Here is a 12238-nt window from a genome sequence, read left to right on the forward strand (position 1 = left end):
AGAAACTGTTCAAGAACATATTAAAATTGATAGCTTCACATTTCATTATAAGCTTGATTTCCAAATATGGTAAAAATAGTACAAAAAATTAGTCTTATGTTTATCCATGTTCCCAGTTTCATCATTTACTAATTGTGTGATCATGAAAAAGTGACATAACTGTTTTTTTAAATATATTTTTATTGGTTTTCAGAGAGAAAGGGAGAGGGAGAGAGAGATAGAAGCATCAATGATGAGAGAGAATCATTGATCGGCTGCCTCCTGCATGCCCCCTACTGGGGATTGAGCCCACAACCTAGGCATGTGCCCTGACTGGGAATTGAACCCAGGACCCTTCAGTCTGCAGGCCGATGCTTGATCCACTGAGCCAAACCAACCAGGGCGTGACTTAACTTTTGTGTGCTTCAGTTTCCTCATGTAAAATGAGTACCTATCTTATAGAGTTGTCATGATTTAATATACTTAAGAGTCTTTAGAATTGTGACTGGCATTTTGTAAGCACTTAGTAAATGTTAATTTACATTAATATAGATCAGAAACAAAAATCTTTCATAAAATATTGCTAAATTAAATATTGTTAATATATTTAAATGTATTTATAATTTTTATTGATTTTTAGAGAGAGAGAAGGAGGCAGGGGTGGAGGAAGGAGAGAGAGAGAAAGAGAAAAAGAGAGTGAGAGAGACAGAGAAAAAGAGAGGGAGAGAAACATAGATGTGAGAGAGAAACATCAATCTTTTGCTTCTCGCATGCTCCCTGACCAGGGATTGAACCCAAAACTGGGGTATGTGCCCTGACCAGGAATCAAACCTGTCACCTTCTGATGTACGGGATGACACTCCAACCAACTAAGCCACCCCGTCAGAGTGCACAGTTATTCTTTGTTTATGATACCATTGCTCCAGGTCTTAGCTTTTCTGATTCTGGTTGTATGTGTAGTCTGACCTTTAGTTCATGTGAACATTGTATCTAGATCTAGAATCTTCATTGGAACTTGAACTCAAGTTGAAGCCTCTTCCCATTGAGAAAGTTTCCCCTTGTGTTCTAGAAAGTGCTCTTTATCGGTGGCAGGAGCCAGCTGTGTCAGAGAGAAGCTGAACTAAAGAAAAACCTTACAGATTTTCTGTCACATGTATCTGCCATGTATCTTTCAGCCCTTGTACAGAAGCTAGCCTTGGCACTAGAATGTGGCCAGCATTCGTTTTCTGTTGCTAACATAGCAATTTATTACCAACTTGGTGGTTTAAAACAATACAAATATATGCAAGTCTCAAAAGGCTAAAATCATAAAAGATGCCAGCAGGCTCCATTCCATGTCCTTGCCTTTTCCAGCTTCTACAGACTCATTCCTTTGTCCATGTTCCCCTTTATCCATGCTCAAAGCCGGCAGTGTAGTATCTCTCTGACCCTGCTTCCGAGTCACATTTCTTTCTCAGACCAGGGCCTGGAAAGGTTTTTCACTTTCAGACTCACCCTTAATCACCTCTGCAAAGTTTCTTCTGCCAAATAAGGCAACATACTTACAAGTTTGGGGAGAGGGAGGGTCATTATCTGCCTACCACATGGTCCCAGTTAGAGTGTCATCATTTCTCTCTCAGGTTGCCTTAAGTTCTAGCCTTTATCCTTCCATAGTATGGGGATTACTTGCCACTTCTGACAAGTGATCCTGCATTGGAATGAGTACTAATCATTTCTTCATTGTTTGAGACACTACCAGGGGTCCTCAAACTTTTTAAACAGGGGGCCAGTTCACTGTTCCTCAGACCGTTGGAGGGCCGGACTATAGTTTAAAAAAAAAACTATGAACAAATTCCTATGCACACTGCGGGCCCGGGACGAGTCGTCTGCTAAGCAGGACAGGCAGCGGCACCTGGCGGGCCGGATAAATGTCCTCAGCGGGCCGTAGTTTGAGGACCCCTGCTACACCAATGCCTTGGGAAAGAGAATGGGGACTTTCTTCAGTTTGATTTTATACGCATTATAACTTTGAAATTTCTTGAAATTTGTGATAGATTTTAGAAATACCCATTATATAAACTAGAATAGAAAACATAATTACCTAAGACAGAAATGAACCTTTGGGGAAGTATAATCATCTTATTTTAACTTAATTAAGTTTGAAAGGAGTGGTCCTTAATATGTGTTCTATGGACCAACCACTTCAGAATTACCAAGGGCATGTGTTAAGATTGCCCAACCCTGACTCCCACTCCAGACTTACTTAATCACAGTCAAACTTAATAATTTTTATTTTTACCACTTTTTAACTTTTGTGCCAGCTTATGTGCATGCTGACATTTTAATTATTGTTTTAGAATGTTGGCAGTTTGCTTAATGTTACTGATGTGAGTGAAAATTACATATTATTTCTTTACAGAATCTTGTTTTTTCATTTGAAAATAATGAGGTCATAGCACCAAAAAATGATCACCTATATATTATAAATAAAATTTAAAAATAAATGCTAAAGTGGGGAATGGTCATAACATGGCAGATAAAAGTTTATAATGTTCTCAGTATCAGAGAGAACATTTTAAAGTCAATAAGAAAATGTCAAATTTGAAATATGCAAATTTCTAAATGACATGTGGACACAGATAATTTACAAATGAAGAAGTAAAAATGCTCAATAAATTTATGAAAACATTTAATATTAGAAAAGAAGTACAAATGAATGTTACTCATTAACATTACAGATAAGTAATAATATGTTTATATATTTATTTTATACATTATATGTATTATATATATTTATATTTCATATATACACACGTATATATGGAAAGATAATACTTTTACTTGAGGCTACAACAAAATAGGTGTACTTATTATATGTCATTGGGAGGACTGTTAATTTGTTCATCCTCTTTGAGGGCAGAGTTATAATATAGATCAAAAATTTTAAGACTGCTCCTCTATTAACATGAAAAAATTTCACAATATATTCCTATGTGAAAAGGGATTATGATATTGTCCAGAATTTGAACAGATAGTATTATACAAGCGCGGATATAAAGAAAATGGCCTAGAAGACTATTCATCAATGTAATAGTGGAGGATAGTTCTGCATGGGTAGAGTTTACTCAGTGCTCTCAAATTTTCTGATAGGAAATATTGTTTTACTAATGATAAAAACTTAAAATATTAAGAAAATAGTTTTTAATTTTCAAAAACTTCAGATTTGAAAGGTATAACTTTGAGAAACAAGAACAGGGTGTGAGTTGATGATAATTACTATTAGCTTCAAATAAATGAATGCTTCAAATAAAATTTCTCAAGATTCCATAATAGAGATAGTGCTAATAAGGAAGATCATTAACTTTACCAATATATACCCTCCTTATTTCCATATGCTTTGTCTTTTACTGTTTTCTTCTAATCTTTTTCTTTCTCTCATGCTATAAGTCTTCATAAGTCTTCAGTGACATCACCTGCATTACATGTGACATCTCTTGCTAAATAAAGCATGGCTAACCTTTTTAAGTGCTTGCTTCATACCAAGTCTTTCATTTATTCTCCAAAAAAGGTTCTAGTGCATGTTTAATCTTGGCCACAAGAAGCTGTTAATGTGATAAGTTAATATCACTTCTGTGCCAGGCAACTTGGTCTGTGAAGCCATTATCAAAATTGGGTAATTTTGCTTTTTGTAGACGTTTTTTCAGTCAAATCTCCAAGAATGCGCTCGTTATTCAAGCCTTAATTATCATGAAAAATTAAAAAAAAAACAGTAAATATGGACAGAAACATTATATTTGGGAGAATTTTATAACTTCCTGATTTAATGTAAAAGCTTTATCTTGTTCATAAATCTTCAAATTTGACTCTCCATTGTAGTTATATATACTTTAATTATTAGCATTGGAAAGAATGAGTGAAAAGAGCAGGGAAACATGTGACATCTTTTCTCAATTGTGTTCTTCTAATTCACATTTTAGAAGTCCAAATACATCCCAGACATGGAGAAAGGGTTTTACTTCTGGCAGGCATTGTAAGCTCACTGGCAAGCCAGCCTTAGCTGCTCAGAAGCCTGCCAGTAGATTGTTTAAAGTTTGTAGGCCTTGAGGAACAGCTGGGCTTTACAACAGCACTCAATTTCATGTTTTACATTTCATCTGAAATACATTTATATGATTAAGTATGTTAACTTCCAGCTAGCCAGAAAGCCTTAACTCGTTGTTGTGCAGTACGTTATATGTAGGATGACCACATACTGTAATAGCCAAACCAAGACACTTTCGAAATGAAAGAGGACGCTATTAATAATTTCACTAGGACAGCAGGTGTGAACCAGGCTATCGCTTCTGTTGGCTTGAAGCAAATCCCTACTCAGATTATTTAAATGGCTCAACCTATAGAACAACATCACCACACCTACTAGAACTTATCATTCTATATAATAAAAGCCTAGGTGGTGTCACACCCTCGCATGACATCATCACAAGATGGCCGCCCTCGTATCATCACAAGATGGCTGCCACAAGATGGCTGGCAGGGGAGGGCAGTTGTGGGTGACCAGGCTGGCAGGGGAAGGCAGTTGGGGGTGACCAGGCCAGCAGGGGAGGGCAGTTGCAGGGGACTAGGCCTGCAGGGGAGGGCAGCTGGGAGCAACCAGGCCCGCAGGGAGGGCAGTTGGGGGCAACCAGGCCTGCAGGGGAGGGTAGTTGGGGGCAAAATCAGGCCAGCAGGGGAGGGCAGTTGGGTGTGACCAGACCTGCAGGGAAGGGCAGTTGGGGGCCATCAGGCCGACAGGAGAGGGCAGTTGGGGGTGATCGAGCCAGCAGGGGAGGGCAGTTGGGGGCCATCGGGCTGGCAGGGAAGGGCAATTGGGGGTGATCAGGCTGGCAGGGGAGCAGTTAGGTGTCAATCAGGCCAGCAGGGGAGCGGTTAGGGGGCAATCAGGCTGGCAGGCAAGCAAGTGGTTAGGAGCCAGCAGTCCCGGATTGTGAGAGGGATGTCCGACTGCCTGTTTAGGCCCGATCCCAAGGGGTCCCAGATTGGAGAGGGTGCAGGCCGGGCTGAGAGACAACCCCCCTCTGTGCACAAATTTCGTGTGCTGGGCCTCTAGTTTATCTATAACAGACCACCTCAAAACTTAGTGACTTAAAACAATTACAATTTTATTAATGTTTATGATTTGCTGGGATGGGTAGGAAGGCTAAGAGGCATGGGACAGCTTGCCCTTCTCCATGTAGATTCTCCTTCACAAATTGTTCATATTCCACATGTAAAAACATGCTCATCTTCATCCGAGGTTTCCAATAACAACAGAAGGCCCAGACTTCAGGATCCTGTCCTCTGATCTAAATCAGGTCCAGGTACAAATGAAGCTTCTTGAGTTTTGGTCCTTTTTGTGGGTCTTCTTATCTGTGCCCACATATTAAACAAACGATGGTGGAGCAGGGTCAGAATAATCCCTTCCCATTCAAAATGGGAGGAATAGGAATTATATGGCTCTAAATGGTTCACAGAAATTTTGAATTCCCATTGGACTTACGTTGTCAGGCCACCTACCTGGGGGGTAGGCAATGTTTTTGAAAAGGGCCTAGTTCTCTTATGCTTCTGGCCGTGCTCTCTGGACTCTTGCGCTGTCCACTGTATCACAGTTAAATAGCTTTGGTTTCTTCTTGTGGAAAGTTGGGGACCAAGTGAAGTAGTTTCATTTTGAAATGTTCCAATTAATCCAGAACCCTTAGGATTTTTTTTAAATTTTCTATGTATCAGATTATAGTCTACTCTATTACATAAAGGCCCCACTCACAAGTCTTTTCAAAACAGACCTTCCCCCTACATTGGTAGCGTATCAGAGAGCTCTGGGACTAGTTCCTTTTATCTAGACAAGATGGTCTATTGGATTCCAGTTCAAATCATTCAGATATATTTTTAAAAAGTTGTTACAACCACACATTTCATTTGATCTTTGACTACAGGCCTTATTTCACTTTTGAAATCTTTTATAAGCAAGTCTTGTATCCTCTGTGTTTTCTTTAATTTTGCTAACATACTGAACATTTTCTTCTTTAGCTTATCCTCTGTTAACCTTATCTTACATCTATGAAGCCAGTTTACAGGGCTTACACATATTTTGTTAAATATGTCCCTTTGGATTTCATGCTTTGGAATTCTATTATAAATGAATTGTGTATTTTATTTCATTTTCAGTTGTTCGTTGGTAGTGTATAGAGACGCATTTGATTTGTGTATATTAATGTTATATTCTGTGATCATGTTAAATTCACATATTTTTTCTAGTGGATATTTTTTGTAGATTCCTTAGTATTTTCCATGTACATGATCATGTGTATACAAATAAAAACAATTTACTTTTTCCTTTCCAATCTGTATTCCTTGTGTTTTTCTTTTGCTTGCCTTATTGTAATGGTTAGGATCTTCAGTATAGTGTTGAATAGAAGTGATGAGAGTAAATATCTTTGTCTAGTTTCCAATTTTATTTATTTATTTTTAAATATATTTTTATTGATTTCAGAGGGAAAAGGAGAGGGAGAGAGAGATAGAAACATCAGTGATGAGAATCATTGACCAGCTGCCTCCTGCACGCCCCCTATTGGGAATTGAGCCTGCAACCCAGGCATATGCCCTTGACCGGAATCTTTCAGTCTGCAGGCCAATGCTCTATCCACTGAACCAAATCAGCCAGGGCTCGTTTCCAATTTTAAGGAAATAGCACTAAATCTTTTTCTGTTAAATATGTTGTTAACTTGGGTTTTTTTATAAATGACTTTTATTAGGTTGAGGAAGTTTCTTACTGTTCCTAGTTTATTGGGAACTTGTTGTGAATGGATATTACCATATGTAAATTATACCTCAATTAAAAACTGATTTAATAAAGACAAAAATATTACATACACTAAAACTTGAACAGAGTAATGTTGGCTCACATACATCAGGTTTTTTTAAAAAAACTGTAAAGTTTAAGAAAAACTTTAGTCAAGGCTAAAAGATTACTTTTAATATTAGTCAACTATAATATTAAAGGTATAATTAAAATGTTTGTTAAAGATTTTGCTTTCAGAAACAAAGAAAAAGGAAAAGAATTGTTAACTTCCCTTTTTCTAAGCTCATTTAATACTCAGAACTCAATATTATTTTTCTATGTGATAAAACTCTGCCTGTAAAATCTGAACTCAGCTTTTCTAGTTAGCACCACTGAGAAATGTTCATTCCTTTTATTCCCACCCCCCCCAGAATAAGGCACAATGTTTTTTTAATGTTTAGTAATTATTTTTCTTATTTGGCATATAAATACTATAGATATAATCTATTTAACACTAAATATTGACTCTGTAGGTTGCTTCTTAATCAGTTTTACAATATTTTATTTCCATTTCTATTCTTATTATATAAGTAAGGAAACTGAGGCTTAGAACAAGTATATGACTTGCCTTTAGTTATTTTTATATCTCTGGTAACTTTTTTAAAATAGGAGTTACTTAAAGATCCGCTGTACATTGGACTCCGGCAGAGAAGAGTGAGAGGTCCTGAATATGATGCATTTTTGGATGAATTCATGGTGGCAGTTTCTTCCAAGTACGTATATTATTTATTTTTACCTATATTTGAGTTGAATTTGAAAAATTTAAAGGTAACCTAACATAATGAAGTATAAAATGTCCAAGTTTTGTGCTATATGTCTAATAATTAGAAGCAATTTGAATAAAATACATATGCATATATACTCATAGCAATTAGTGGCCAAGTGATATCTTCATGTGTTTATCCCCTAAAAGGTTGTCTTTGTTGCTATTCCTAAAGAAACTTTTCTCTTATGATTATTGGCAGTCTGTACTATACTTCTGGCTGCTAATAAATCTGATCTTAGATTATCTTTTTGGATGAATCTGATCCCTTTGTGGTGGGAAAAGCAGAGGAAGACATGATCATGAGTTAGCGCAATGCACAAGGTCCAGAATGGAACAAGGAGCAGGACATCCAATCACAATCTATGAATCTCTGATTAAAAATAAGGTATTCAATTAAAGTGCAGTACTATATTTTACCTAGTCTAGGTAGTATTTAACTGTGGGCCTAGTGCTACTGTAAAATTTTCCAGTTTTTCTTTCAAAGAAGAAACTTCTGCCATAATTTAGTAATATATTCTAGGAGAATTTTGTCTCACTAACAGTCATCCCATTTGTTACTGCATAGCCACAGAAACCATGTACTATTTAAACACACGTATGTTGCCTTGGTTTTTCATGGAAATAAACTCATCACTAGAATCAACTCTAAATGGAGACATCCTTCTGGTTTCTTTTTATTATAAGGTTTAATTTCAAGAAGTTGAATCCAATAGCAAAAAGTACTTCCACCAGCTTGCACAATATTTAGAATAAATGGAATCTTTCATTACCCAAGGTTTTAATGCAGAGCATAGTTGCCAATTAGTATGGACTACTTTTTAAAAACCCATGCCTGATTTATTGTTATTACTTATTAACTTAATTAAACTGTACTTATTTCATAAAAGTAGTTGAGAAATTCCACAGTTTAAGTTCAAGATTGCTTAATACAGTTAAATGTTAGTAGTTTTTCCTATTTAATTTTAAATTTCTAAAACTTACATAAGCTTTTGAAATTATAACTTTTCAGGTAGCAATATTAATCAAGAAATTATATAGCAAATACCATGAGACTATATAATAGGAGAGTGAAATTCTCTATGTATTTGTTTTTATTGTCTATTTGTGTAAATCAGGGATGGGGAATGTCCAACCTATGGGCCATTTAAGGCCTGAGAAAACATTTGGTCTGGCCCTGCCAAGGCATTAGGAGTGAGTTAGTTAAGTGTTTGACCAAATATAGCAGGCTAATTTTTAAGTCGATAATTTTGTATGGCCTGTGAATGATGTTACAAATATCCAAATGGCCCTTGGTAGAAAAAAGGTTCCCTACCCCTGGTGTAAATGGACATGGTTTACAATTCTTTTCTTTTAGTTGCTTTTCTTTCCTAATCTTTTTATTCTATTCATTAATTCTGATTGAATTGATTCAAAATTCCTTTAATGTGCTTTTACACTGATTTTATTCTTTTTGTATGAGTCTTATTGAAATGTATTATTCCTTGTGCCTTATTTTTCTTACTAGAATGTAAATTGTTTCAGCAAAATAACTTTATTACAAGAGATTACTTTTCATCTTACCATCATACATTATACTGTAGCACCTAGTCGGTATAAAGTAACTACGTTGAAAGCATTACTTAAACATTGAATGCAACCTTAATAAAACCACAGTGACATACATCTGAAGCAAAGGTGGTTCTAATGAAAACTAGAGAAACACACAACTTTCCAAATAAAGTGTCTCTGCTTGTAGTAAACTAAATATTTGAGTTTTAAATATATAGATACATTTATATGTTAGAATTGATCTTTTCTCTAAAGTAAAGTATTTTAGTAAATTACTACTGCATCCATTATTACATATCATTTTCTCTTTGAATCAACAAACAATGAGATAAGAGGAATTCCTTAACATTTTATGAGTTTTAAAGCTAAATTATATTTATTAAAGATAATAATTACCTTTGACAGTGACCTGTATACCATGCTTCTTGTGTGTGTGTGTTCTTTGTCTATTCTCTTGACTTTCATTTAGCAAGGTGAAGCCCAGTGCCTTAAAAACTTGTTTCTTATTGTTTTCCATCTATATGTACCATATATAGTGAGTTAGAAAGTAAGAATGAATATATCTGCTCATTAGTAATATTAAAAAAGGAAACTCAATATAAATTTATTTTGTTATATCTAGAAATTAATCTAAAAACAAAAGCAAAAAACACAGTAGCAATGTCTTGTGGGTCAAAATAAGGTCCTTTGTTCAAATTCTTTTTCTTGCCCTCCTTAATTTATATGCATTTATAAACAAAGATGAAGAAGGTATGCACATACTATTTTTAAAGACTATCAGTGTGGCTGGTTTGATGGAGAAATAGTATAACAATATTTGCTGACCTTACTGCTGTCTTTTTTAAAAATTTTCTTTATTGATTAAGGTGTTACATATGTGTCCTTATTCCCCGACTACCCCTCCCTTCCCCCCCCCCCCGACTCATGCCCTCACCCCCGTGTTGTCTCTGTCCACTGGTTATGCTTATATGCATGCATGCAAGTCCTTTGGTTGATCTCTCCCCCTTTCCCCCACCCTCCCCTAGTATAACAATATTTGAATAGGATATATATTATTTTATCATTGGAGATTAAAGATGAAAGTAAAAGGATAATTAAGAAAAGGATATTAGAAAGTTGGTTGAGGGTAAGTTCAGAAATTTAAGGGGAATTTTTTCAATTCAGAAATCCCTTGTAAAGACATTCTCTAGGAAATGTGAGATCAGATTTGCAATTAATATCATATCTTGACCTAACCTTATTGTTGATGATCACTACCTTTCAGATAGTAAAGGTGGGAGTCCTTATAATGGTCTCTCAGGACCTCTGATGCACTCGGCTGCAGCCACACTCTCCGCACAGCCTTTGCTGTCAATGAACTCTTAAAGCATGTTTCCATCTCAGAGTATTTGCTCTCGCTCTCCCCTGTCTGAAATATTCTCCCCCAAGAAATCTACTTGGTTAATGACCTAATTGTTGTCAGTACTTGTTGAAATCTCACCTTCCTCTGAGGCTTATCCAGATTCTCCATATAATATTGAAGTCTGCCCCTCCTTCTCCCCATGCCTGGCTCTCCTGATACTCTTGCTTTGCTGTACTTTTCTTATTTTATAATATTATATAATTTATTCATTTATTACATGTTTTGCTTACTGTGTATCTCTGATAATAGAATATGTATTCCCTCAAGGACAGGAATCTAGCCTGTTCCTTTTATGAACAAGTTTCTATGTCAATTCCTGGCACAAAATAGATATGCAATAAATATTTGTTAAACTGGATTGAGCTACTCGAATGGAGGCCACACAAGAGAATGTGAGTGGATTGGCAACAGTCTTTCACCATACTAGAAAATTAAAGTTTAAATGTGTCCTACATTTGCTGAGTTACTACCATCATTTTCATGTAGAAAGTAGAAAAATAGAGATGTGGTGAGTGATGAATACCTGATTTTCCCAAGTCTAACAACAAACAGATTATCCCTTGAGGGCTAGAGGTTCTGAAGTCAGTATGTTACATAAAGTAATCTAACTACATTTAATGCAAGTTGGCAGTAACTATTTTCTGAGCTGATAGATTTCAAAGTCCCATTATTTAAAGCTGTAGCAAAATTTATATAAAATTTGCCACAATCAGGACATAAGAACAAAATAATCATTCACATTGCCAAGATGATCACATTCTGGCTAGCTTAGTTTTCCATCATTTGACTGTTATTTTTATTTCACAAATTATAAAACAAGCCAAAACTGACACAGCATGTAATGATTTTGATTTAACCATAATGTAGTGATTAATTCTTAAGACTTTGTTGTGGCATCCACAGATGGTGACCCATTTTTTTTTTACATGTTCAGTCAAAATAAAACCACATCCTACAGTATAGATGGCAAAGACTGCCACATATATGGATAGAAACAAAATAAGCAATTGTTATTATCCTTAACCAATATGGTTAGATTTATGTAAAAATTATAATGGAAAAAAGACTCAGTCTTACTGAGCACATATTAGAGTGGTATTGCCTGGATAGGTTTGTAGTCCATTTCTACCGAGGCCTTATAGAATGACATTTCTTACTTCATGGAGTTCACCATGGTTTGGGATCTGACCCTCAGTTTGGGAATTCAGAACCATGATTTTGTCAGTGTACAAAGCCCATGTTTCAGGGACATGTGATAAGCAAAACCTGGGCTTTGAAGTCAACCTTTGACTCCATCAACTACTACATTTGCAACCTTGGGAAAGTTGCTTACCTCTCCAGAAAAAAAGTGAAAAATAATAACAGCACCTACTTCATAGGGTTGTTGTGATGATTGAGATTAAACATTAAAAAATAAAATTACTTTTGTTAAGTGGTATAAATAGTAAGTTTAATTTTTTTCCCAAGGGAGGATGATGAGGGCCAATAATTTAATAAAAAGTTATAGGCTGTCAAATTTGCATTAATGTTAGAACACTTAATAGTTGGAATTGTCCAGAAATAAAATAATGTATATAAAAGTACTCATGCCCTGGCCAGGTGGCTCAGTTGGTTAGAGCATTGTCCCATACACCAAACGGCTATGGGTTCGATTCCCAGTCAGGGCACATACGTACCTAGGTTTCGGGTT

General features: G+C 35.8%; 1 protein-coding gene across 2 annotated transcripts in view; it reads left to right on the top strand.

The window, feature by feature from the left end:
* The window catches only part of ME1 (malic enzyme 1), a 178481-nt gene that overhangs the window by 81918 nt on the left and 84325 nt on the right, over window positions 1-12238 (top strand). For both annotated transcript variants that reach the window (XM_080664459.1, XM_080664460.1), the window contains one exon: window positions 7442-7545. In XM_080664459.1, coding sequence (XP_080520585.1) covers window positions 7442-7545 — 104 coding nt within the window. The remainder of the gene's footprint in view (window positions 1-7441; window positions 7546-12238) is intronic.

Source organism: Plecotus auritus, assembly GCF_963455305.1.
Source record: "Plecotus auritus genome assembly, chromosome: 4".
Classification (NCBI taxonomy): domain Eukaryota; kingdom Metazoa; phylum Chordata; class Mammalia; order Chiroptera; family Vespertilionidae; genus Plecotus; species Plecotus auritus.